Source organism: Aythya marila (genome assembly GCF_965140915.1).
Source record: "Aythya marila genome assembly, chromosome: 1".
Lineage (NCBI taxonomy): Eukaryota > Metazoa > Chordata > Aves > Anseriformes > Anatidae > Aythya > Aythya marila.
In genome coordinates, this window is record NC_139042.1 from 201,014,669 (window position 1) to 201,038,737 (window position 24,069).

At 41.6% G+C, this 24,069-nt stretch overlaps 1 protein-coding gene across 1 annotated transcript; it reads right to left on the bottom strand.

The window, feature by feature from the left end:
• Window positions 1-3,407: 3,407 nt before the first annotated feature.
• DHTKD1 (dehydrogenase E1 and transketolase domain containing 1) lies at window positions 3,408-23,853 on the bottom strand. The gene is made up of 17 exons (XM_082784312.1): window positions 23,657-23,853; window positions 21,619-21,774; window positions 20,653-20,864; window positions 18,641-18,835; window positions 18,047-18,316; window positions 17,219-17,390; window positions 15,428-15,626; window positions 14,258-14,570; window positions 13,167-13,251; window positions 12,399-12,538; window positions 11,809-11,959; window positions 10,495-10,601; window positions 9,206-9,370; window positions 8,770-8,852; window positions 7,544-7,713; window positions 6,943-7,028; window positions 3,408-6,448 (listed from the first exon to the last, which is right to left on the bottom strand). The coding sequence occupies exons 1-17, from the start codon at window positions 23,820-23,822 to the stop codon at window positions 6,347-6,349; spliced, it is 2,772 nt and encodes a 923-aa protein (XP_082640438.1). The 5' UTR covers window positions 23,823-23,853; the 3' UTR covers window positions 3,408-6,346.
• Between the last annotated feature and the right edge of the window lie 216 nt (window positions 23,854-24,069).

Consider the following 24,069-nt stretch of genomic DNA (forward strand, 5'->3'; position numbering starts at 1 on the left):
GCGCAGGGCTCCTCCCTGCTGGCATGGCGGCAGCCGCTCCTCCTCCTTCTCCTCCTTCTCCTCCTTTTTCTCCTCCTCCTCTCTCAGGAGCCAGGGGAAGGGGAGCGAAGCCTCTTCAGGTCCCGCTGGCGGCCGGGCTGAGGCGGCGGCGCCTCACGGCTGCCCCTCGCCGTCCGCCCCTTGAGGCGAGGAAGCTCCGGCGCTCGTTAATTATTGCTAATTATCCTAAGTTTTGGGATTGCTTTCCTCAGTGGCATGTTTACTAGGTCAAAGCAGTGCCCAACTGGTAAACGCAGCGGTTTGTTTTCTGAAGTGAGAGGCTGCTGCTTGCAGCCCAGCCTGGCTGCATCTCTCTGCCGGGTTATTAAAAAGAAATAAAGATTAGCGGTGTGTGTTCCTTTCTGTGTCTTACTAATGTCCCCAGTCAACCACATCCCAGTTTGATAAAATCATGGGTATGTCCCAGTTTAATAATACTACGGGTACATTGGTAAACTGACCCTGAAATATGAGAATATCTGGAGTGGGAATGGGTATCACAGAAACCAGTATCAAATCCTTCTAAGGAGCTTTCTGTTACAGCAGGTGATGGTCTATAAAATGATGTTTATTAGAATTTATTGCAGGATTTATGTGTGATTTAAAGCATAAGTATTCATCATTAATTGGCCTTGTGTCTTACTTGTAGATGTCTGGGTTAATAGCTGAGCTCCAGGTAGCTTCTTGCAGTTAACCTGTGTTCAGATTTTTAGCCATGCTGACACAGTCCTTAAATTACAGGTCCTCACTCACAGCAAACGTCCATACCTGTAAGTTGCTGATCCCTGTTTTGATGATTGATAAAAGATCCAGGAGGTCTCCCCAATCTGTACTAACACAGATACACCACTGCAAGTATGCTGAAGAAATATCACGGCATCATCAACAACGGGTTCCCAGTGACTGAGGTTTAAAAAAAATGCAAATTTGTTTTCTTTGCTTGTTCCAAATGAATACTTCTGGGGTGTTCAAAATTGTAAGCCTTCAAATTTCAGACTACATTTATTTCAAATCTAAAATAACATCACTTACTAAAATATTTATTGTATTTATTTTCCTGATGTTTCTTCTTCTGTAACTGAGTTACCGCTGTCTTTAATGAAATGCTCGACCTAACATCTCTTTCCTTTGATGTCTTTTCTTCCAGTCTTGCAATTCCACCTGACAATCCTGAGCATGTGTCCATGACTTGCACATTTCATCTCGCATGCTACAAGGTGCAAGTGCTGTAACACTTCCTCTCTTTCTAGTCAGTTTGTTTGTTTGTTTGTTTGTTTTTTACTATCTAACAGCACATGAAGATTCATTTCTACTTTTTAAATGACCCAAAAGTTCTCATGTGGGTCCTACTGGGTCGTACTCTGTTACCCACTCACCCAACTTTCATTGTGTTTCATCTGGCACTTTCCTGAGCACAAACAGAAAACTCACTCCCATTGTCAGTCAGCACCCCCATCTGGCGCTTTCACAATTTCTCTTTTCTGAAATACTTTCAAATTGGGTAAATTCACAAGTGTATCACCACAGAAGCAGTAAAGGTGATCTCCATCAGACGTAAGCCCAAACGCCTCCTTCTCTGCCCAGGATTTTGTATAGAACTGGGTACCCAGCCTGAACACAGGGGCACTGAGGGCCTCTAAAGGCAACGAGTCCCAGCCTTGCAAAAGCAAACCAGCATTCGTGCAGGGTGAGCCAAGTCTGCACGCAGAGGCACGTAGAAAGAAAACAGCTTTGTGTGCATCCAAAAGCAGTGGGGGAAACGGTGTTAACATCTAACTCAGCAAGGGCTTTGTCTTGCTCCTTGTAGCTGTTGGCCATCACAAGAGAGCAGCATTTTGCAGACAAATCTGCATCAGCGACACCAAGAGAGCAGTGCCAAAGCTCTCTCTTCCTTACCCCAGCATCCCTGGGTGGCTACATGGCACAGCAGCACTGGGCTTGGGGACTGAGCAGCACTACAGTAATAGCTGTGTCTGAGCACTCAAGTGTCCTTTATTTGGCTAGATAAACCTGCACAGCCTGTGTGTGAGTGGTGCATAACAAGGTCAGGTTCAGGAAATGGGACACTCAAAATGTTGGGTCTGTTCTTCCCTTTTGCGTGCTATCATAGTGAGAAAATGTGGCTTTATGTAACCATCAGTTTGGAGTCAAAGGTGATGTTTATGCTGTACAACTTTCTTAGCTACAGCTGCAGCCAAAGTAACGCTACTCTTCTGCCTCCTTTTGCTACTTACTGATACAGAGGTTCTTTGTGAGCAGAGTATGAGAGATAATTTGTACAAAAAGCACCAAGCACAACCACCGCCTGTTTGGACAAAGCCTCTGAAAAACTGAAGCACACACCCCAAGTATTCTGCTATATCCAAGCAAAATATAACCATATTTCTGTAAGAGTGCAGCTGCTGATATTACATATTTATGGTAAAAAACAGTAAGAAGTAAAGGACAGGCAGAGCTCCAGCTGTTCTCAGGAAATGGGATTTCTACATGGACGAGTACACCGCTCAGGGACCATGGAAAGAAATCCCTGGGCACTCAGAGCAGGAGTTTAAACCAGAATGTGTTTTGATTAGATAAAGCTATTCAGAATGCCTAAAAAGTTGTGAATTTTGCTACAGCAAAATGAAAGAAATATGACTTCATGTCACTGTGATGCGATAAAAAAGTTACATGAAACAGGCTACAGAACCGAGATTACAGAGGTTACTTCTGGGTCATATAGATGAATGAATGAATGAGTTAATTAGGGTACGATACCAAACTGTGCTTCAGAGCAGCTTTTGGGAGCTGTTCCCCCGGCCGTATTCTATTAGGTTAAACCCCACTTGCCTCTTCAAAAAGGTGTTTTGTGCACAGTGGCTTTGGTTTATACAGGCATGCTCCCCCAAACAACTTTGGGAGACATAGGGAGGTGCCAAACTCACACTGCCACTGAGACCATAAAAGACAAAATGCTGGGGAAAATACTGTGGTGATGGGAGCGCTGCCTTGGGACAGTCAACACTGAGGGCAGCTTTTGCCTCCTTTTGCCATTTGTCTTCATTATTCTCCTGCTTAAAGTCAACATTGTGCTCATTTATCTCTTGCTTCCCAATACTGATTTCTTGCTTTTCCCCAGCTGGCAACTGTGCTGAAACCTTCCCTCAGGGAGTGCTAAGGCTTTCCAGCCAGGAACTGCTGGGGTAGCATTTGGCTACAGAAATATCTCACCAGGTGGGAGTAGAGAGCAGTTTGGCAACTAGCAGGCAAAGGGCTTTTTTTTTTTTTTTTTTTTTTTTTAGCATTTCTTTGAAACACGTAAAGTTGAAAAAGTCACACAAGCAGAAGAAAAGGGCAGTGGTGTAACAGAGCCTTTAAGAAGCCCCTACGAATCCCTTGTGAAGCTCTGGCTGACACTGACACTAGTCCTCTGAATGCAGAGATCCCACACATCGTAGAGGAAAGGAGAATGGTTCTGGGTGGAGGGAGATGGGTTTCAAGAGAAGCAGTGAGAAGGGGAAGTCTTGTGGTCACTCCTTGTTTATGAGGGCTCAGCAGAACTTGTTTTAGCATTTCTGTCACTCTCCTCTCCTGCTCACCTTGTCTTGTTGCTGGAACAGGGCTTCTCCAAAGCCAAAAAGGCCACGCGCCTAGAGGAGCTCTGGCTTTTTAACTGTTTATTATTTATTTTAGTGCCATATGAAGAATACTGTAAATTCTGATGTTTCTGTGAAAAATAAAAGATTTGAAAAGGAACTAAGAAAAATCAAGACAGACAGTCTTTCTTTAGCTCAGCATGAGAAAATCCCTAGAAACCTGCGTGGTTCTTGGTTCTGTAGAAACATAAGGTTCTGTTGTGTTTAGTGCAAGTTGTGCATCAAAGCTTCTTTTCAGTCATTTAGGATTCTGAGTTAGAATTAGTTTTTCATTTGTACAGGTTTCCCTGTCATGCAAGAAAAGCCTTGACCATTCCACTGAAAGATGATTCAAACATTACTGCTAACAAAATGTACACATCCACCTGCAGCCCTTCCAAAGTTCACACTGCTTCAGGTGTGGGGGCTTAAAGGTTGGATCAGATGATCTTAGAGTTCTTTTCCAACCTAAATGATTCTATGAATAGAGAGAGATTACAGCAGGAGTCCCACCTGACTACCTATTCTTCAAGTAGGAACCAAATCCTGACCATTTTCCCCCTGAAGAAGGTGCTACAAACAAACAAACAAAACAAACAAACAAAAAAAAATTGCATGTTTGTTTTTCCTATGGCATATTTAAAGAAAAGAATATATGAAATTGTATATATTCAGCTTAACAGAATACAAAAAATGGCAAGCTGTTGACTGCTGCTCATGAGAAAAGCCATGCTTCTAGGAAACTTATTACCAAGGATAAGAACATCTGCTTTAGAAAAAGGGGGGAAAAAGGCAACCATACTCAGGCGTTGTTTCCAAACCCACACACAAAAGGAGTCTGAAAAGAGTGGGCTTTAGATGCAAAGACTATTTTTTTCTCTTCATTGAATGGCAGGGATCCAGAGAGCTCCAATACACAGTTTTTCTGTTGCAGCACTTCATAAATTAAAGTGAAATTCTGCCTGAGAAGTTATGGACATTATTTGTAAAGCACATTCGGGATTGCAAGTCATTTAAATGTTAAACTACTGGCTTGCCTCCAGCAAAGGTTGCTTTATTCCTTCATAGGGAAGGCTTCATATCTGCAAGTAGGAGACCATGATTTTAACACTTCATTGTAGTCTGGTTCTCTATTTCAGTTTCCTGAAAGTTTTTCAGTTAAAAAAAAAAAAAAAGGTAATAAACAGATTGAAAGTTAATAAACCATATTACTTTTAAAAACACACATCAGTTTGGGAACCAATCAATATTCTCACAAAATTTCGAAGTGTGCCACAGCATTAAAAAGAGGAAACTTTTGTCTGCTGCCAGCGTTTTAGGAACTTCATGTGGCTTGAACATCAGTATCTGTTTGAACTCCTTCAGAAAACCCACTTCACTAACCTCCTGTTGCCATTTGCTGCTATCCAAGTCACTTATTTCTTCTTTAACATGTTTTCTTCTATAACCTGTTTTGATACCACAGCTTTTCACTGCAAAGAAAAGGTTTTGCTCAGGAGCCTCACAACATGCCTCCACATGGGAACTTTGCCCAAACTAAAAACCAAACCAAAATAAGCCATGAGATTTTTTTTTTTTTTTTCCACTACAGCTTTTTTTTTTTTTTTTTTTGGTGAGAAGCCCGTTTGACCTTCTAATTCTGCCACCCCTCAACCTTCAAGCTTCTGGCGTACTCAGAACAGGCCTCACTATTATAGCTTTCAACGAAGGTTGCTCAAACTCTTTTCAGCCTGCTTTATGTCTTGCCACAGTTTTGAACTCTTTGCTCTTGGTCACACTTTCAGCCTTCTTACAGCATAAGCAAGATTTTGTATAGGAACTAGGGAAGAAGAAACTGAACAGAGGCAAGCCCTCAAAAACAATTAAGAAAATAGACAGTGGACACTGAGAAGAATTTTCTGGGTAGGGAGAAACATCACTTTTCAGGGTAGCCTCTTGGGTACCAAACTGGTAGCCAAACTCTTCGGGTAGCCAAACTGATTGGCTTCTACAAAACTGGGTTCTAAAATACACTATGAGCCTCGCTGCAGCACACCTCCCACCCTGCAAGCTTGATGTGAAAGCACTGCTTCTCCTCCTGAGAAGAAACCAGTGCCTGAAGCCTTCAGGAGAGATCCTGCTAGGTGCCCCCAGGAATCCTGCTTTAACAACCCTTATCCCTTCCGGCTATGCACATTAGAAGAATACCAACAATTGCACAGATTTAATTGCAAGTCCACAGGAAAAGAAATGAGAAAATCCACAACACTCTGCTAATAGAAATGGCTCATTCCCAGGCACAGGGGAAGCATTTACTCAACCAAACAGCACTAACACTTCTGTGGAAATGAGAAGCTGTTTCCACACATACACCATCCCAGAGAACTGACAAATGCAGATAAGTGATCGGATACAAGGTATTTTATACCTACCTCACTGATCTTCCCCCTGGACTGCAATTTTTAAAAACTTTTAAAAGATCTCTTGTAGAAAATGCTACAAAAGAACAAAAAACCTATCTAGAGTAACAGGCATTAGCTTTCATCTTTAGGTATGTCCCCATATGAAAAAATTGCTTCACCAATACAGAACTTGTTCCATTCTTTTTCCCATTTTGGAAAATTAAGAGTCCTAAGGATCTGGCTTTTGTTCTTCTTTGCAGGAGGACGGCAACAAACATGACTGACTACACGAGTAGGCTGTCCGATGAAAATTTAGATGAATGTCTTGGTAAGAATGTCTTCCTGCTGCTGCTGGTGGAGGGTTCCAATGCCAACTGCTGGGGCTGGTAAAGGAGGTCTACTCACAAGAGCGAGCTGAAATTAGAGCCAGTAGGAAAAGATTAGTGAAGCACAAACATAGCGCCACATCTTGAGGTTCTCTGATGCCATGGTGATACCTATTGTCAGATACTGGGCAGTTCCAGCTGGAGGTGCTGCAGGAAGTTTTCCTTCATCTCCCTGCGACTACAGTTCCAAGACCATTACAGTGTTCAATCTGCCGCAGCAAACAGCAGCTTCAGATTCTCCTCCTGCTCGCTGTGGCACCTTAAGCATGTTGTTTCCTACCTGGGATCTTTCATCACCCTGCCTACTTAGACTAAACAGTAAAAGAAAGCTCCAGACCTGTTCATCACTAGTAAACAGTGCTATAAAAAGCCTAAGTAGCTAAAATTAGAACACACATTCAAGTTTAGGCACTAGGTTAGGATTTATGTGTTAGGTTTTACACGTAAGCATCACAGAATTTTGCAGTCAAGAATAACTTTGAAGTTCATTTTAAAGACCAGAGCACCATGGGGACATCTTACCTTAACCCCCAGCTGCTTTTCAAACCGTGGTGACACAAAGGACCATGGACCCATGTTCTGTGGTTCTTCCTGACTCCAGGTGAAGACTAAAGGAAGGAAAATGGTACATTAGAAGCACACGTTTATCTTTTCAGTAGCTCAAGAAAGCTATGTTTTTCTGTTGTAGCACCTCTGACTTTTTTGCCTTGGTACTTTCTTTGAAATGAATTCTTATGAGACTGAATTCATTACAAGTCATCGCTTGCTGCAGTCAAACTAAAAGCATGTCCACCATTAGGGCACACTGTGGGTATGCTCTTCTATTTTACCATCATTTTCAAATAATACTTAAAGGACTGGGTAGAAAAGATCAACGCAAAAATGTCCCACACGGTTCACTCTGATTTTCAGCAGTGGTTTAGAGAAGCTAACAATAGCAGAGACAAACTCTTTTAGCACACACGGCAAACACCTGTATTATCCCACTCCAGAAACACCAGATATATGGGGGGAAGAGCAAAGAGGAAAATACCACTACAGCTCTTCACCCTAAAAGGCAAGCAACAGATTTAGTTTAGAATTTCAAAGAGGCCAGAAAGAAAAAGGTAAAAATCTTGCTTACCTTTGGCACGGCTGTATTTGTTCAACTCTTGCTGTAGAGCTTCTAGGGGGAAAGGACAGAGTTCTTCCAGTCTCAAAATAGCTACGTGGTGCTGTTTGTCTCCTAGCGTCTCCCTTTGCTTCACCAAAGCGTAGTAATGTTTACCGGAACAGAGCACCACTTGGGTGACACTAAAGAAAAATAGGAGCGTTTCCAAGTTTAGTGTTTCACAGAAACTCTCTGCCTAACATTTTCACACCTTTCATAAAAGCAACCAGCCAAACTTTAAAGATGATGTACAAATTGAGTTGTACGAAGCTGAACTGCTACCCTAGACCATCTTTTCTTTTTTTGTCTTCCTTTCCATCCCACTCCCTGACAAACTAGCTGACAAACTAACCTGTGGGCACAGTAGGCCAGGGCCCAAATGTCCTGTTTCTTCAGCTTTAACTCAGCCTTTTAACTATCTAAAATTAAATTCTTCATCTAAGTTAGTTATCTGTGCTCTCTCTGTAGAGAATAGAACAGAGTGGGAGAGAAGTGCCTCCAGAGGACAATTCTCTCCCATGCCTAAGAGCAACTGCCTTCGGGAGATATGCGATTGTTTACAGTTATCAGAGAGGTCTTAGCTGTCTGAGCTTAATGGACAAAGGCAAAGAGAGAAACCTCACCCTTTGTGCCTCAATGCTCCTCTTAAAAAACAAAGATGCTAAGACACTTCCAGCCTTGTGATTACACAACTAGGAGAGGGAACAGATAACATTAGGAGGGAAAAATATAAATTGCCCTTTGTGAACGGGGTTCTCCAAATTCATATCTTAAAGGAGGGAGATAATACACACACAAAGATTTGTTATTGCCCTAACTTCACTTCATCAGCTCAAGCGGCCTGACAGCAGAACAAAAATTCTTCTTCTCTTCACAGAACAGCTGCTCCCAGTGACTGCTAGCTCCCAGCCATGGTTCACAACAGCATCCATCAGATTAGTAACTCTGATCACAGCCTCTCACTGGAGGCAAGGGCTGAAATCCTCAACACTTTATTATTATGAAGAGAAGTATGATAACTACCAACAGGCAAGCAGAAGAAAGGGAGGGAAACAAGTAAAACCCTAAGTCACTCCCCATACAAATACTTCCCCCCTAAAAAAGTCACATCTTTCACATCACCTCAGACTTGAGCTATTAGGTAGAAGAAAGGGACAGGATTTCCTTTCTGAGCTTCCCTTGCAAGAAAATAGAGCTACCTTTTAGGATCTACTGAGGAGTCACCAATGACAGGTTTGAACGTTGTCCTTGGAGCCATTTCTTCAAAACTTGACACAGCAGCCTAAATGGGGGAGAGTCAGAAGTTACCAAATCTTGGTCCCTTTTCTCTCTGGCCCTGTCTGGGACAGGGTTTTGGTAAGTAAAAGATACATTCACTCTCCCCTCCCATTCCCACTCCCACAGGTGAAAGACAGAACGGTAAGATTCTGAAGAACACCACTGGACCCAGAATCACTCTTACTTCAGGCTCACCGCCACCCAGCTTTAATTCTCAACCTACCCTGCCCCTAACAGGCAAAACCCCATTGATTTCATCCCAAAACTGAGAGAGGAGAACACAGAGGAAAAGCAAAGAGAAAGGGGAAGAGAACACAGAAGAGGACGAAAAAAGAAAAAGGAAGTTTTCTAGCTTACAGGGAGCCTGAGTAGCACTTTGGGAGAGGCAACAATGAGAGGTTTCCTGAAGTTCCGGACCATTTGCCGTCGGAGTAAATGGAAATACTGAGCTGGGGTGGTGGGATGCACGATCGACATGTTCACCTGGTCCCCATCAACTCCTTCTTCTGAGCTGTCACACATCTACAGGGGACATAGCAATAACTTGTCAAGAAGGAATTAGTGAGCCAAATGTACAGGAGTTTAAGCCATAAGACATGCTTACTGGTGTAACAATAGGAGAAAAGTATCTCAATTCAAATGCTGACAGCAATGGAAAAGCAATTTCAGAGAAATGGCTTTACCATTTACGTGGTAATACTGTATCTGAAGGCCTCCTTCAACTACATCATAACCAAGGCATGCCAGTTCTTCTAACACTGGACAGTCATGACAATTTCATCAGAATGGCAGCACCCCTAAAGATGCTCCAAGCTCTTCCCTAAGCCATTACTCAATCAAAAAGGCTTTCATTTACTTTTTCATTTACTTACTACAGTCACAATGACATAACAACAGATTTTTTTTTTTTTTTTGCAAAAATGTGCCACAAATTTACTTACTGCTATTTAATAGCACCCAGTGTTCTGCTTGTACGATCTGTGCACAGTGGGAACATCGTGAGTGGCTTGCACAGGCGGGTGGCTGCCCATTTACAATGCCAACCCCAAAACGCTTTCTCTAAGAAGTGCCCATTAAAGGTCTGCTATTTGCAATAGAGCAATTCTGTCTTGCTACTGGACTCATTCTGCGGTACAGGACATTGCTGAAGAGCGGCAATCAGAAAAGTGACAGCAGGCAGTACTGAAGCACACCCCACTGTGTGCTTCAGTACTGCCGTTTTGACGGCAGTACTGAAAAAAAAGGGACGTTTGCACAGGGCACGGGGCCTTTGCAAACACTGAAAATCTCATTACAAAATTTCATGTTACCACACACATGGTTGGGCAGGTGACAGAGATCTAAGAGAAACAACAAGCATCTATTATTACAAAGTTCAACCAGAATCTTGCAGCAGAGCTGCTGTGGTAGTATTTAAACCAATGCTGCTTCCTCACCACTTCCAGACCTGCACCTCCTCTTCAAGTCCCCTTTCTCCCTCCACTTTCAGCCCAGCCCATTCGTATGGTGAGATCCTAGTAAGTCTCCAGCTTCTGAAGTCAGGTACATCAGGAACGTGGCATTTTGTAGCAAGACTCCCAGAGCACTGTTTGCCAGTGCTGTGATGGGGAATACATGAGTGTGAGAAGGGAGGTGGGGAGGCGTACCTGCAGGAAACGTTCCATCCGGCAGGATGAGTGCTCAGGGCCTGCACCATCGTAGCCATGGGGAAGAAGAATTACTATCCCACTCTGCAGGAGCCATTTGGCCTCCCCTAAAACAAACAATGAGAAAGAAGGAAAAATGATTTCAACAGAACATAAAGCCCCCATACAGTCATTACTTTGCACAAACTACCGAGGAAGATAAGAGTATGGCTGATTTCCACATCATTAAGTACAAACCAGAAACATGCTGTTGTATTTAGCTGTGAGATTCACAGCTGTGAAACAGCATGCATAAGATGATCTGATGTTTCTGAAATTGTCATGAAACTTTGGGCTTTCAGGGCTCTTAAGGCTTCACGTTGAGCAGCGAAAGTTTTAGAACTTACTCGGAAACATCACCACATTATGAGAAAATCCTCTTAATGGCACTGTCCTCCTTATTAACAGGCATCCACAAAATCCTTCTCCTCAGTATGAAAACTCCTAACCATAGCTCATGGCATCTTTTCTGTATACCTTGTCATTTAGTCCTGTGCAGGTATGAAGCAGGCAGCAGCCTGTCAGCCAGTCCTGCCTAACGCAGCAATGCCAGCCACAAGTGAGCTCCCCTGGGCTCTGTCAAAGCCCCTGCACTATTTAAGAGATTACAGTCAAATCCAGGAGGTAATTCATGAGGATGGGTGGGATAAGAGGGCCTCTTGCAATTACCATCTGTGGTTACAGAGTGAACATAGAGGCCTAACTGAATCTAGATGCCAATACTCTGGACTTTTACACTCAAGGAACCCCACTTCAGAAATCCATCTTAGCATTTCCTCAGCCTGTTTCAACCCCGAAAGGTCTTTTTGCAACATCTGAGCATTCGGAAAATGTGCAAAAGTCAAACCGAGACGTTGGTTTTAGCACTTTTTTTTTCTGTTTGTTTTTAAATCATCACTATTTTCTTTCTATATTGCTTCAGGAACTTTTCATATGCCTCATGAAGGAACAGTACATCCTAAGAAGCTATTAAAAATATATGCACACTGTAAAATAAATAGGGGGAGGCGGGAAGAAAGGTCATAAACATAATCAACTGTGCTTTCAGAATAACTTTTCTGTCAAGGATGAGGTCTCTCATTTTAGACGGACTGTCTTCAGAGAAAATCTGCACTGAAGTTGGGATCAAGTAGGCAAGCTCACAAGACTTATTGAGAAAACAATTCTTTTTCTCAACACATTGCCCTTTTACTTTAAAGCTAAAGGATTTTCTAAAACTATACTGGCTACAAATGATTTATTGTAAATGTATGAATTAGCTCCTTGTACACTCACCTCCAGAGATGAAAGTGTCAAATATTATCTGGGCTCCATTAAAGAAGTCTCCAAATTGAGCTTCCCAAATTGGCAGTAACTTAGGGCTCTCAATACTCATTCCATATTCAAAACCAAGCACAGCTTCTTCAGACAAGGGACTGTTACTCACCTAACAGAAAGGAAATTGTTGGGAGGGGCAGGTGAGAGAGATGACAACCCAGGGTTAAGAACCTTTGGAACCAGGCACATCAGTGCTAGGCACACTGAGGACATGCACTCCTAAACGCAATTCACGGTCACCTCTCTTTTGCTTTTGAAGGAAGGCACTGAGGGAAGAAAAATAATAGGTGATCTCTCAAGGAAAGGCAGAACCCCTTGTTAAAGAGGGTAACTAACCATGCACAACTATCAACTTGCTACAGGAAAGCACAAATCAGTCATCTGCCTTTAGCTAGGCTCTCCTTAACCCACAATCAGGTGGGTTTTATGCCTCCGTATCTGGGCTTTGTCAGAATATACAGATTACATATATGTGCCTCAGCAGTTTTAAAATCTGCACTCTTTCAGCACAACTTGAAGAAGATTGTCTTGTGGACCGCAGAACCTACCTCGAGGAAACCCTTCTGGTCTGGGGACATATGATTCAGAGGAATGTAGGTATCATCTGTTTCTTGGCAAACTAACATTGCGTGTCGCTGGCTAAAGGTTCCTCTGCCGACGTCCTGTCCACTTAGTCTGACATTAAACCCTGCCAAGCAATAAGCAAAACACTGGATTAGTTTATCATACAATAAGAAGACATGCAGGACAGTAACTTCCTGGATTTCTCCTCATCAGCAAAATCAAATCTGAGTGGGAATTCTTAACCACCATCATCTCCATCTCACAAAGATGCTCACACATCTCATTTCTCCTCTTCGCAGCCAAAAATTATTTTGGGTTAAGTGTTTGTAACTACACAGTTTGCTGAAGCAAACCGCAAAATATGTGCATCCTGTACCCCATGTAAACTGAAACACGAATTCAGACTAGAGAAGGAGGAAATTAATCACAGCATGAAACACTATAAAAGGTAAGCATGTGGGAGGCCTAACTGATGCCACATGCATTGCTCATGTGCACAGCACTGAGCACCAGCTTTTCGAGGGGATGGGAGGGAGCAACAATTCTTTGAAGAAATTTAGTAGCCAATCTACAAGTATTGGTGACATACAGGACTCACACTTACATTCTCTTGCTACCATGCAAATACAAATTGTCAAATTTACTCAGCATATCAATCTTTGGGCTTAGAAACACCTAAAAAGCTTAACATTATACTTTACAGATGTCAAAGTGAAAAATAATTCATTGTTTGCTGCCTAGTTACCTCTTACCTTGGCACAGCAAGGAACCAAACGCTAAAGTTTCAGCTGTTGCCCAGTCCAGCTTTTTTCCTTCCTCCATTTTTTGAACTCTTGACTAAAAAAGTAAATAAGAAGGAAAGGTTACTATTTTGCCTTCTTCCATCTTTATGCATCGTTGTGGCACAGATCAGTATTAGAAGTTAGGAAAAAAAATGCTGTAGAGAGAAATACTATTTTTCCAGCAGCCAATTTTGGTTGGTTTGATTTGGAATACATGCACAAACTGCAGAAGGCTGCCCCTGCAGACCACAAAACCATGTATAACCCATTTGTTCACTAACCAGTCAACAAACTTTAGATTGACAGATTAGATCTTAGTCTTGAAATACTAAAAAGTCTTAGCAGAGCAGAGAGCAGGCTATTGACAGACTTGGTGTAGTGCTGAAAGACACCAGGTGTAAGTATTTCAGTCTCCAGAATTCTCTATCTGCAGAATTGCAGATGAATGATAACACCCAGACTTCCCACTGGGGCTGGGAAGGCAAGAACCAGCCTTCTGAAATATTCAGCTCGTGGCTTCTCTACAGCTGTCGACCAGACGCCAGCCCATGGTCATCATTCATCAAAGTGAAACATTCATAAACCCAAACCAATCCAGTTATTGCACAAAATCTTATGACTCAAACACTGTGACTTTCAAACTTGGCCAAATGTGTACACAAGTTTATATATAAACACATACATTACTGGCTTTACACACTGCATACACTGTTACCAATCTCCTGATTCATTTTTTTTTTTTAAGTACTTATAATAATGAAGTTTAGATGATATTTGTAAGAACATTGTTAGAACAACAAACTGTATTTTTTACATGTTTCTTCTTCATTATATCAAAATATTGTTAAAATAACAAGTTAAATATATGGTCAGATATGAGGGAGAACGTATTTTTCTTCAAACATAAAAGAAGAATTGCGTAACAGCAGCCTTGAAAAAGAGAACAAGCTGTTTTTCCTAGAGAAGATTGTGCTGTTCTTTAACTGGCAGCCTTGTCAGTTAAAGAGTTTTTCCCTGGAACGGGTCATACCTTTAAACAACAGGACTAGAAACATCCTGACCTGTGCATAAGTCTTCAGGAGATGGCTGTGCATCTGGAGTTCTTCTGGCACCTCTACAGACTTGATTCCAATAAACTGCAGAAGCGGTATAGGCATTCCTGTGTCCCAGGTGGTGATTTTAGCAGAAGGCTCGACCAAACCTTTCCAGTGAGCCTGCAGGTTGGTAGGAGGTGGACTGTACAAAGTCATGTTGGCAAGATGATCGCTCAGTTTAGAATAGTAAGTCGTCTTTATCTCAGACACTTCAACCTCAGTCATGAGCCCAGCAGCTACTAGGTGTTCCGCATACGTGTCTGGGATACTCTTACGGGATCTGTGGGCGAGGGAATCAAACACCAGAGACATTAAGCCTGAAAAGTGTCACTGCAGAACAGGGAAATGCCACCATACTACTGTCAGGTACCAAGGAAAACTAAAATAAATGACCACCTCGTGTATTATACTAATCTGGGTCAAGTTTTCTTTCCTGGCAGTTCCAGAAGGGTAACAATTCTCCTGGATTCATACTTCACAGTCCTTTCTTTAAGAAAGTGCCTGCAGTTGGCAGCTGCAGGTAAAAGTAAGTCCAGAAAAAAAATCTCTCATTCAGGCTGTCTCTGTGCTATTATGTATTGTTCTTTAGGCAAACTGACAGTGGAATTTCACAATTAGCTGAGAATCAACGCACCTGATTCCATAAATGCTCCACATAAAATACCAGAATTCATTGGCCAGTATTTTTCTTTGGGGATCAAGATGGAATCTGACTGTATTTAAATGCTTGTAAAGATGAGGCTCCATGGAACCAGCAGGACCAGGCAAGGACACAACACACATTGTGTGTAGTTTCCTCCAAATTCTCCCACACAATCTACCTTTCCCTCTGGCACACAGTAAGCAACTTTGCCTTCTGATTAACAGCAGTCATGAACCTGAAATTCAAGGGCTATATGCAAGATTGGTCTCCACGAGGCATCAAGCTGCATATCAGAGAACCACGATCAGTGGTTATCTTTATCTCGTGCCATTATCAGACAGGGGCTGCTAACAGTGTAGCTACACTTATATTAAGACTTGTCAGTATGGCAAAGGATCATCATTATACAAAGACTATTGCAGTAGTGAACAATACTGAGCTGATGTAGAAGAAAGCAGGTTTGGGGTTCCCCCAGCAGGTGGTGGTACCCTTACCTGATGATTTTGTACATGCTGGGGTTGGTGAAGAACGGCTCATCAAGTTCATTGTGGCCCCACTGCCTGTAGCACAGCAAGTCCACTATCACATCCCTGCGGAACTGGCGCTGGTACTCGACTGCCAGCCGCGTGGCACGGACAACTTCTTCAGGATCATCCCCGTTTACGTGGATAACTGCACATCCAACGATTTTACCTGCCCAGGGATGCAAAACGTAGTCACAGCAATCACACCCAACCCCTTCCAGAGTAATGGAAACAGATATAATGCATGTGTACAGCACTTAACAAAAAGAAACCTATAAAACATGCTTTTTGTGATGACAGTTGGGATAAGGAGTCTTCCCAGAAGGTGCAATTGGCTCAACCTGTTGTATTTGTCCCAGTTTCAACACGAATTCTTTACCAGCACTAAACTCCCATTAGATTTTCTACACAAAGTCCTTAATTCTTCTTAATCTGAATGGAAGTATTCAGGAAATGGGAAAGAAGTATTTGACTGCATCTTTCAAACAAAAACAGTTTTGTTTCCTTGTTATCCTAAGCTATAAACTACTACCACAGACCCATCCAGGTGACAAAATCTTTTTGCTAGTTAGTGGTCATTCAAACCATTGCCACCCCAGGCACGAAGAAAATTCTCACTAAAGGGAATGCTGCAGAATTCACACATCTTAACACCCGTCCCTGTATTTTGGATGCAAACATTCTCAGCAATGCTCCTCTTGTGTTTTCTCTGCCCAAATTCAAGTAAACTAAGATGCTTCTGTCACTCTACCACTTCTGACCAATATCCTATTTCCTCCTGAACCCCATATGGGTAACACACCCCTCAATAACCAGGTAAGAAGAAAGAAAAACTAAGGATGGAGAAAAAACAAACAGACAAAAACTCCCCACAAAATCAGCCCACAGAAAAACTCCTAATATATGCTATATACCTTAACAGATTCATTGAAATCTAGCTGTTCATTTTGATGAAGCCATAAGAAAAACAGGTGATATTATACTTCATATATATATATATATATATATATATATATATATATATATATATATATACACACACACACTAGGTTATTCTCAATTCTAAGAGACTTACACAAAGGAAATAACTACTACGCCTGTGGTTTTGCTGATTGCAATATCTGTTTATCACCAAGAAAGATCAGCCCAAAGCAAAAGGCTTTCTAAGATTAAGCTTCGAAGTGGCATGAGCCTCTCAATTAAATGATTAATAACATTAATCATGGCCTTTCAATTAAAAGCTCAACAAGTTCACCTGACAATAAATAAACCAAGAAAATGAAGGAGTAGCTGAGTAATAAGTCTTACTCAGGAAAAAAAAAAAAAAAAAGTGGGAATAGTTTTCATTATATTTAAAAAGATATATTGAAAATATATCTATTACACATTTCACCACAATACATTTTTAAAAGCTGTCAATGACATGGCAGAAATTTAAAGACCACCTAAATTTCGCAAATATTTTATAACATTCTGTAAAAGCATGACAGGATTTTCCCTTGACAATTAGCCTTTGCCCTGGAATAGATGGGGAAGGGCATATTTTTAGAACTTGAATTTCTGCTAGTAGGAGGCAATAATCAATACTAATTTGAATTTATACTCTATTATCAAAAGGGGCATAGATTATTATAATTCTCTAGGGTTGATAGCACTTGATACAAAAAGCCCATTGCAATAGCATGCCATGGGAACCCACTGGTGTTAAAAAGCCTTCCTTACACAAGAGGCAATTTTCTTTCTGATTCAACCTATACATACCAATATCACTACAGTAGAGTGATGATCTTCCTCGCTCTGGAGGAGTGGTATAGCCCAGCTGGTTATTAACGATCAGGTGGATGCTCCCCCCAACTCTGAAATGCGGTAGATTAGAGAGGGTCAGCGTTTCAGGAACAATGCCTTGCCCAGAGAAAGCAGCATCGCCATGAACCTACGATAGGAAAGAAGATGGGAAAGTCTCATTAGAGAACACAGGAGGAATAGAAAAATCAACAAACAGTAACTCTGGATTAGGATTTGCTACTCTCTTTGCTATATAGCAGTGAGCCAAGACTTATACCTACTCCTGCCATAACAAATAGAGACAAGAACAGATACTTTAGGAAAAAAGCGTGTAAGAAACTGCAAAAAAGAGAGTATGAAGTAATTCCAGTAGGCATAAAAAGACTTACTTCAACAGTACCACGATAAAATGATAAAATTCTAAACCTTCCTGTGCATTTTTCAACCTTGTTGATAGCTCTTCTCCAAACTCATTTAATTTAAAAGAAGGCTAGCAGTGGTAGTCTAAATGGTTTAAATGCAAAAGTGGTCTGTGAGGAAAGACACACGTGGCTCTCAATGCAGGGTATTAAAATAAGTACTTTGGAAATCTAGGAAGTGGAATTGTTTGAAGACCAATACTATCATGTATGTCACCTAAAAATCCTCCTTCCTTCTCCTCCTCTTTCTTCATAAAGCAGATCCCAATTCTTCATATTCTACATTAATTCAGTTTTGTTTGATATTTTTATATACGCCATTTCTGTTCGCATGCTAGTCTAGGAAGTCTTATAAAAGGTCATTTAGAAGTTGTGAGCAAAATACCTGCAGGCAAATAACTTTGTCTCCAGGCTGTGCAGAGCTCTCTGGGGAGTAATCTCCATCAAGCAGAGACTGCTGCCTTCCTCGTGTCTTGCCCACGGCCACCGGATTGATTGCTTCTAAATGCGAGGGGTTAGGGAGCAAGGTGACATGCACAGGCCTGTGTGAACCAAAGTCAAGATCCACAGAAGATGTCAGGTGGGAGAGCACATCCCCAATGGCCGGTGAATTCTCTGGAAACTCACTCAAACCACGCATCTTACGGAACATGAGCTGCATGGAGAAAAGAAAAAAAAAAAAAAAAAAAACTTGGTTAAATCCCCTTTCCAATTCACAGACACAATAAAAGAAAAACATTTCCAAGATCATATGCTTTCCTACTCCTGAAACAGCACGTTTGCTTAAGATACTAGCACAAAAAAATAACTTTCTTACAGTTCTTTTGCCAGTCTCTCAGGCAGATGTACTGACAGGAGCGGAATACCCTCTCACAAAGGTAACTTTGATTGCTCCAGCATTCACAACAAGACAAATGTTGGGGTTATTCATTCATTGCAAATAAACCAGGCATATAGCAACTGCCAATAAATCTCTTACTTCAGGTGGAAGCTGAAGTAAGCCCGTGAGCAGGTTAAGTCTCCCACGATGGGGCATGCCGAGGATGATGTCTGTCACACCACTGTACGCACACATCTTGAACAGCTCATGGAAGAAACCCATCATACTCTCTGCTCCTTCGCCACCATATCGCTTCACTGTGGCAAACTTCGTGGCTAAGAAGCGATCAAACTCCTGTTAAAAACAGGAGAACTTCAGTATTATGCTATTCTAAGCAGTATTCTGTTCATAAAATTGAATTATTTTTTTTTTACATTTATTTTTGTACCTGGACAAACCTAAGCATACCACTTGAAAGTCCCAGCTCATTCTCCACCACCCCAAGCTAAGACCAGAAGCCATGATGCCTACATATGCTTTTCTCCTTTTAGGTAGAACAAATGTTGGATTGAGGGCTAAAGCTGCTCTAACACAGAAGGAGGTGGATACAAAACTACATGAGAGCAATTTACCAATTTCTTAACAGTTTACCTGGCTTAAGTGAAAATTAAGGAACGTTAATATAAGTAATTTTACAGTAAAACAATGGTAAAATAAGTAATTTTACAGCAGAAGTCTTAACTATCCTGAGATATCAAGTGCTAGAGAAGCAGTGTTTCACTGATTACGTTAGACACAATCTTTAGTACATAGGTACAAGAATTCTTGAAAGAAGGAAAATAAAGGAATCTATATTTCCTGTATTTTCCTTTCACTCCTCCCACTTCCCTATTCCTAGACAGCTCTCTTAAGTGACAAAGTTTTGGAAGCAATCGAAGTGTCTGCAGTGTTTTGCAACTGAAGACTGAAAATAAACGAAGACTGTAACTGAGAAGGGAAGACTGAGTCACAGCCAAAGATCCAAGCCAACTCCTGAACACCTTCTAGTTAAGCAACATTTAATTCTAAAGAACATATACAAAACTGATCACACACGGAAACATTTTTCCTGACAGTTAAAATTCTACACTCTAAGTATAGGTCATACTGAAGGTAATATGGGATTCCTCAGGGTCCTGATGTCACTTTTCACCCTCCTGTGTCATAACAAATTCTTTTAATTGCCCAAGAGGCAAAAAAAAAAAAATGAGATGTGTCATATACTTCTGTTTAGTCATTTGTTTATATTACATTTAACACTCCATACACTTGTAAAACTGGCAACATGGACACCTTCAGAAATCCTGCTCTTCTACCTTTCCATCCCTCTAGATAACACAGGGAGAGGGAAGGAGAAAACTGAACTTTTGCACAGTAAAGAAATATTTGTCTCTGCACACTTTGCAAGTACATAAATCTTTTACTTCATTACAGAATGTACTGGATACATGTTCCTCTGCTGAAAAGCAGCAAACTTACCACAACTACATGGCTAAACCCTCAGTACAACTCTGTTTTGTTCTCCCAAACTCTTGACAAACACTGTGCTTTAAAGCTAGTAAAACAGATGGAGTAAAGCTATAGCTGAGGGTGAAAGGAGAACACAGAGCACAAAATTTCATGGAGTTGTGCCCAACCTCGTGTTCCAACCAGTAACTTTTAATATACACTGTCAAATCACTAGTTGGAAAGAGTCCCACTTTCTAAGACTGATAACTCTCAGGTTTGTAGGGTCATTACTTGTGTCTCCAGATGTCAAGGAATATATATTGTCTGTGAGATGCATTCATGTAACGTATGTTCTAATTAGTTCTAAGAGCCTTTGGAGTTTGGATCTCGTTGGAAATATTTTTCTCCAAATAATTTCCAAATAAATCAATGCAAATCAAAAAGCATTGCTCTATGTTTCAATAATGGCTGCTAAGTAAATTCAGCAATGACTCCCAGTGAAGATTCCTGCATTTATGCATTGCACTTTTTGGGGCAAAACCTTGTTCTTCTTCTTCTTGGACCCTGTCAAACCTTTTAGGGTAGTGATTCTTCTTTTCCTAAGCAGATAATGTCCAGAGCAGCAGGGGATCCAAAACAGACTCTGCAACTCTGTTAGAATCAAATAATAGTTAACAAGGTACCTGGGACTCCAACATCAGTTTGCACAAGTGCTTTTTCTCTTCAGTTGTAAACGCTTCTTGTTTTAACTCTTCAAACCTTTTAGAAAACCATTTTCTCTCCTCCGAGGTTGGAAGCTGGCTTGTTTCTATGGAAATATGCCCGCAGTATATATGGTCAAGGTAAGCCAATACATCCTCCAGGGAGGCCTCTTCTTTTCCCATGTTCAGAAGCCCTGGTCAAAAATAAATGTTATTAAGTCACTTGTGGAGAGATGGGGGGAAGCACTAAGAAATAACGTGACATCTTGCAATTACATTAAGATTTTGAGAGTACAAATTCATGTCCTGATTTCCTTTCCTTCATTTAAATTAAAAATTCAAGAAAAAAATTATAAGCACACTTGAGTGTTATTAACAGGATGGTCTCATGCTTATTTGCAAGGTGCTCAAAATGTCCTGAATGAGTTTAACGTGGATGACACCGAGTGACTGTTTTTGAGACTGGTATAGCATTCATTTTGTTGCTCTGAGAGATGAATCCCAATCCTATGTGCATCAGCAGCAGTAAATGCCTATTTCGTAGATGGAGAAAATATAGCATGGAGAGAGACCCTCATTTTGTCAAGGCCACAGTAAGAGTCAAAGATCTGAGAAAAGACAAATCTTGACTTCTACCCAAGTGCCATGACAGCTTCACTACACAGTCAAAAATATGCTAAATTGTAAAATGTTACAGAAATTAATGTACAACCTCAGCAGTTTTAAGTACAATTAAAATGTTTCATGGTTACTGAAGATGCTAGGAGGTAGCCATTCATTACACAATGATTTGTGCAAACATGTAAGTAGGTTGAAGTTAATAGCCTTTTGTCCAACAATACATTACTGATTGAACTGCTCTTCAGTATTTGGCTGGTCTGCAAAGTACGCAGCCTCTCAATAAACCACCCAGGAGAAAAACTTGCTGCAATAAGGCTGCAGACTTACCTGTGGTAATGAGAGGGCCTTGAAGAACTTCTGTCAACTCTCGGATTTCAGGTACCATGTTCATAACAGCTTGGCCAGCACACAGTGGGTTTATTTTGGCTGCTTTGTGGCCATGTTCAGAGTACGCAGTTATTAACCGAGCAAGAGCATGGTCAACTAAACACAAAAAGAAAGCAGAATGGTATAGCACATGCTCACATTTAATCCATTTACAGTACCAGCAGAGGAGCACTCTGTCCATCGATAACCATCAAGCTTTGAGCTGGAAAGGTTTTTCCTAAGCAGGTTTTTAACCGTATCACCCCACAAGAGCTCCTATCATCAAACTGCTGTATCTGCTTATTTATCAGATTTTCAAGCAAGTTTACATTTCCTTCATGGCTGCCCCTGTACACATATGGAAAGCTACTTCATTTTGCTTCTAGTCTCTTTATGGCGATGGCTACATCCAACTTGAGAAAGGTAAGGTACCAGTATGCAGTCTTATTTCCTGAGCTGACTCGATCATAATACTTATGCTACCCTGTTCCTTGCTGGGATGACAGGAAGATAGGGTCTTAATAATAATTCAGTTCCTGAAACTTAAAAAAGCTTGTGTCTGCAGGAGCCACTAGCCAACGGCACATGCCAATGCCAAGCCAGACATATTAGAAATTCAAATATGTGAACATATTTTTCATCAAATATATATTGAATAAAATATACTGCAAACAACAAAGGAATTAGTTTATACTGGATCAGTTTATAATGTGTTTCTAGCACGGTCTGTTTTCTCCAATAAAGACACAGTGCTGACAGTATCCAGGTATGAAGTTTTTCATTTTCCGAAACCATGTCCTTTCGGAGCGAGAGTATTTCACAAAGTTGTTTCTTTGCTCTCTGTATTTCAGCTGCTGGCACTGGTTCAGCCACTCCACTCCTGTAGTTGGGGCCTTCAAACAGGTTGCTCCCTCAATGCTTACAGCAAGAAAGACATTTAGAAGCAATTTTAAAACATGGCATAAAAATATATTAACGCTTCCCTTCCTTCATGAGGAGACTTAATTCACATCAGTCTTCTTAGCAGTTAATGCAGGGACTATGCTTCTACGGCAGCTTTCTGCTCAAAATTATTTTTCTGTGCTATAAAAGTGGGCTAAAAGCATCACAATCACTGCTAGAGAAGAGAATTACATGTAGTTAGCTACTTTAAGCCCAATATATATTAATATAAAAGACTTAAGGCATATGACACTGGTACTTTTATGAGCAAGAAAATCTCTCCGGGAGCACATTTACTCGACTAAGGTGATTTTGGCAGTCCGTGCAGCCCAAGCACAATTATTTCTGCCCATGGAGTTTGGCAAGGTATCAGCACGCTTCACGGGGAACCGAAGAAAACAACTTTGTGATAAGGACTCGAGCTGCTCACAGACAGCTGTCGGCAGGGCAGGTAACAGAAAAACTGCCTCAGGACAAGGAAAAACAGCCCCAAGCCCCCTAAAGCTTTCAGAGAGATGTGTTGGCTCGGCAAGGCTGAGAAGAATGAAATGAAATAAAAATAATAAAAAGAAATAAAATGAAATAAAATAATAAAATGAGATGAAAAATGATGAAGTGAAATGAAAAATAATGAAGTAAAAAAAAATTAAATTAAGTAAAAAATGAAAAAGTGAAATAAAGTAAAGAATGAGATTAAAAATTAAATTGAGGTAAAACGATAAAGTATGAAAAAAAATGAGATAAAATGAGGTAAAATGAGGTAAAATAAAAATTAAAATAATAAAATGAAACAAAATTACATAAAAACGGTGAAATAAAATGAAATAACGTGAAATAAAATAAAAACGAATAGAATTAAATAAAAATTAATAAAACGAATTGAAAAACAAAGAAACAAAGTGAAATAAAATAAGAAATGGAAAAAAAAAAAAACAAAAAAAAAAAAACAAAAACCAAACCAAGCCAAGCCCGCCCCAGCCGCGGTCCCCCCGCACCGCCCGCCGCCCTCCCCTCAGCCCGGTGCCGCGGGAGGGCTGCGGGCTCCCCCTCCCCGGACCTGCTCCGCCGCTCTCCCCGGCTCTCCGGGGCTCCGCCGAGCTCTCCCCAGCCGCCTTTCGAGGCCTGTAGCCGTACACACCGCGCTCCGTGCGGTACCAGCGCCGCAGCCCGGCCCGCCACGGCCAGCCCCACACGGCGCTGCCCGCCCGGCCCGCAGCCGCCATGGCCTCCGCTAACACCGGGCTGCCCGCAGCCAACCGGCCGCCTCGCCGCCGCCACCGCCCCCGGGCTCGGCGGGGAGGAGCCCGGAGCCGCCCGCCCCGAGCACTGAGGGAGCCCGGGGGCTGGGGGAGAGGCAGGGAGCGGAGCCTGGTGGTGTGCAGCCGGCGGAGGGGGGCAGGTTTTCCGCCCGTTTTCTGCCCTGTGGGTCGGGGGCAGGCACGCTGTGGTTGTAACTGAGTTCAGTGGTCA

Coding starts and splice junctions, on each gene's coding strand:
- DHTKD1 (XM_082784312.1), bottom strand. CDS start 23,822: ATGGCGGCTGCGGGCCGGGCGGGCAGCGCCGTGTGGGGCTGGCCGTGG. Junction 13,252..14,257: donor TCCTGAAGACTTATGCACAG/GTCAGGATGTTT, acceptor TTACTTTTTTAG/TCAAGAGTTCAAAAAATGGA. Junction 7,029..7,543: donor CAAATACAGCCGTGCCAAAG/GTAAGCAAGATT, acceptor TCCTTCCTTTAG/TCTTCACCTGGAGTCAGGAA.